We start from the raw sequence: 1,790 nt of genomic DNA, 5'->3' as shown, positions 1-1,790 counted from the left end.
CCCCCAAACAGCCCACGATACATTTTTCTCAAAGAACTAAGCAAAAGGCACCTCTGAATCATTTAAATCACTATCAACTCCAACTTTATCTAAGTAATCCAAATAATCATGGGACAACCGTAAGATTCTGAACTAAACTGATTTTTCCCCCCAAGGGAAGAACACACCAAACCAAGTTGCCATCTTTTGAAGCCGGAAGGTATTCGCACCATGACCAAGTCTCAGGGGTAAGGGGGGCAGAGACCCTTCAGGGCAAGAATTCCTCCCCTCGGGTAGGACAATACAGATCTCTTCCTTGTCACCTGCCTTGGGTCCCCCACCCCTTGAAAGAAACAACCAAAAGGCGATGGAAGAGGAGAGAAGAATGAGGGAGGAAGGCGGAGGGCGGCGGGAGGCGAGAGGGGGTGAACACTGAGTAAAATAGATAAAGAAAACCCCAAGAAAACCGAAGGAAAAAAACAAAACAAAACAAAAAAACAGAAAACGGAGCCTACTGAGGAGAAGCGGTGGCAGTGGCGGCGGCAGCTTCGGCTCCTGCGGTAACGGCCACAGCGATGGAGGCGGCAGCGGCGGCTGCAGGGCTCTGCAGCGCCATCGGGCCTAGAAGAGACGCGGTGGAGCGCCCCCGACGGCTCCAGCCTCGAGCGGCTTCACGGAGTTGTAGTGCTCCCCGAGGCTGCAGGCGTATCGCATATAGACCAGAATGAGCGGCCTCTTGGTGTATTCCTCTCCGATGACGACGGCGGGCGAGTTGGCCTGGATCACCTCGATAGGGGTCTGCAGGATGTGCGACAGGGCCCTCAGCTCGAGCTGGCCTCCCCACGACGCGCTGAGCACGATGTCGTCGCAGTAGCTCAAGAAGTCGTCGCGGCTGTAGGAGTCGCCGGTTTCGGGGTCGCTGAAGAAAGGCAGGAAGTCGTCGACGTGCTTCCGCATGTACTCGGCGGTGCGTCTCCGCAGGCTCTCCACGGTCACCGAGAACACCAGCTGGTCTTGGATGGCACGGTACATGCAGTGGCCGTCGGCCGGGATATCCTTCATCTCCAGATTCTTGGCCCCCAGGATGGCGCGGAGCTTCTCTTCCTCATCTTTGCGGAAGCTGGCCAGATGCTCCATCTCGGCCTCGGCGATCCTCTCCTGACGCTCCCTCGCGAGGGCCGCTCTTCTTTCGCGCCTTCTCTGGGCCCTCGAGGGGCGGGGAGGCTGGTTCTCGAGATCCATCTTGGCCAGATCTTCAGTGACAGAATCGAGGTTACCAGGGAAACTCTCCTGGAACTTCTCCAGCTCTTGCTGGTGCTTCTGCTCCATCTCAGCCTCAAGGCGGGCCACATCTAGGAGCATCTGCTTTCTTCTCTTCTTGTCACTCCTGGGGACCGAGTTCTTCATGCTCTGGATACGGGCCTGCAGCTCTTTCTTCTCACGGTTGTGGCGTCGTATCATCCGCTGATGCTCACTCTGGGAATCTTCCATGATGTCTAATGGTAGAAGAGAATCGAAATTTGGTGGCGGCTAAAGTATCGCTACAGTTCAGGCCCACACAGCTCTAACCACCGGACAGGGTAAGGTTCTCAGCCTCCTCTGGCGGCTGCACTCTGCCCCTGTCTGGCACTGGTCGCCCTCACTCTATTCACAGCCCTCTCTGCGATTGGCCACAGTCTCTCCACGGCCACGCCCCCTAAACATGCCTGGCACTACGATTGGCTATTCGATGACCCTAACTACGCCCCCAGTAGACCCCGTAGCAACGGTTGCTTCTGATTTTAGCGGGGTTCTAACCCGGCGGGTAAAAT

The 1,790-nt window shown here is 56.5% G+C and overlaps 1 protein-coding gene across 1 annotated transcript; it reads right to left on the bottom strand.

Moving 5' to 3' along the window:
* Positions 1–600: 600 nt before the first annotated feature.
* On the bottom strand, positions 601–1,470 carry OTUD6A (OTU deubiquitinase 6A). Its single transcript, XM_047764329.1, has one exon. It carries the CDS (start codon positions 1,468–1,470, stop codon positions 601–603), a length of 870 nt encoding a protein of 289 aa, XP_047620285.1.
* Between the last annotated feature and the right edge of the window lie 320 nt (positions 1,471–1,790).

Source organism: Phacochoerus africanus, chromosome X, assembly GCF_016906955.1.
Source record: "Phacochoerus africanus isolate WHEZ1 chromosome X, ROS_Pafr_v1, whole genome shotgun sequence".
Classification (NCBI taxonomy): Eukaryota; Metazoa; Chordata; class Mammalia; order Artiodactyla; family Suidae; genus Phacochoerus; species Phacochoerus africanus.
This window is presented reverse-complemented; position numbering and strand designations above follow the sequence as displayed.

Bases quoted from the DNA above. Each gene is read 5' to 3' on its own strand.
- OTUD6A (XM_047764329.1), bottom strand. From the start codon at position 1,470: ATGGAAGATTCCCAGAGTGAGCATCAGCGGATGATACGACGCCACAAC.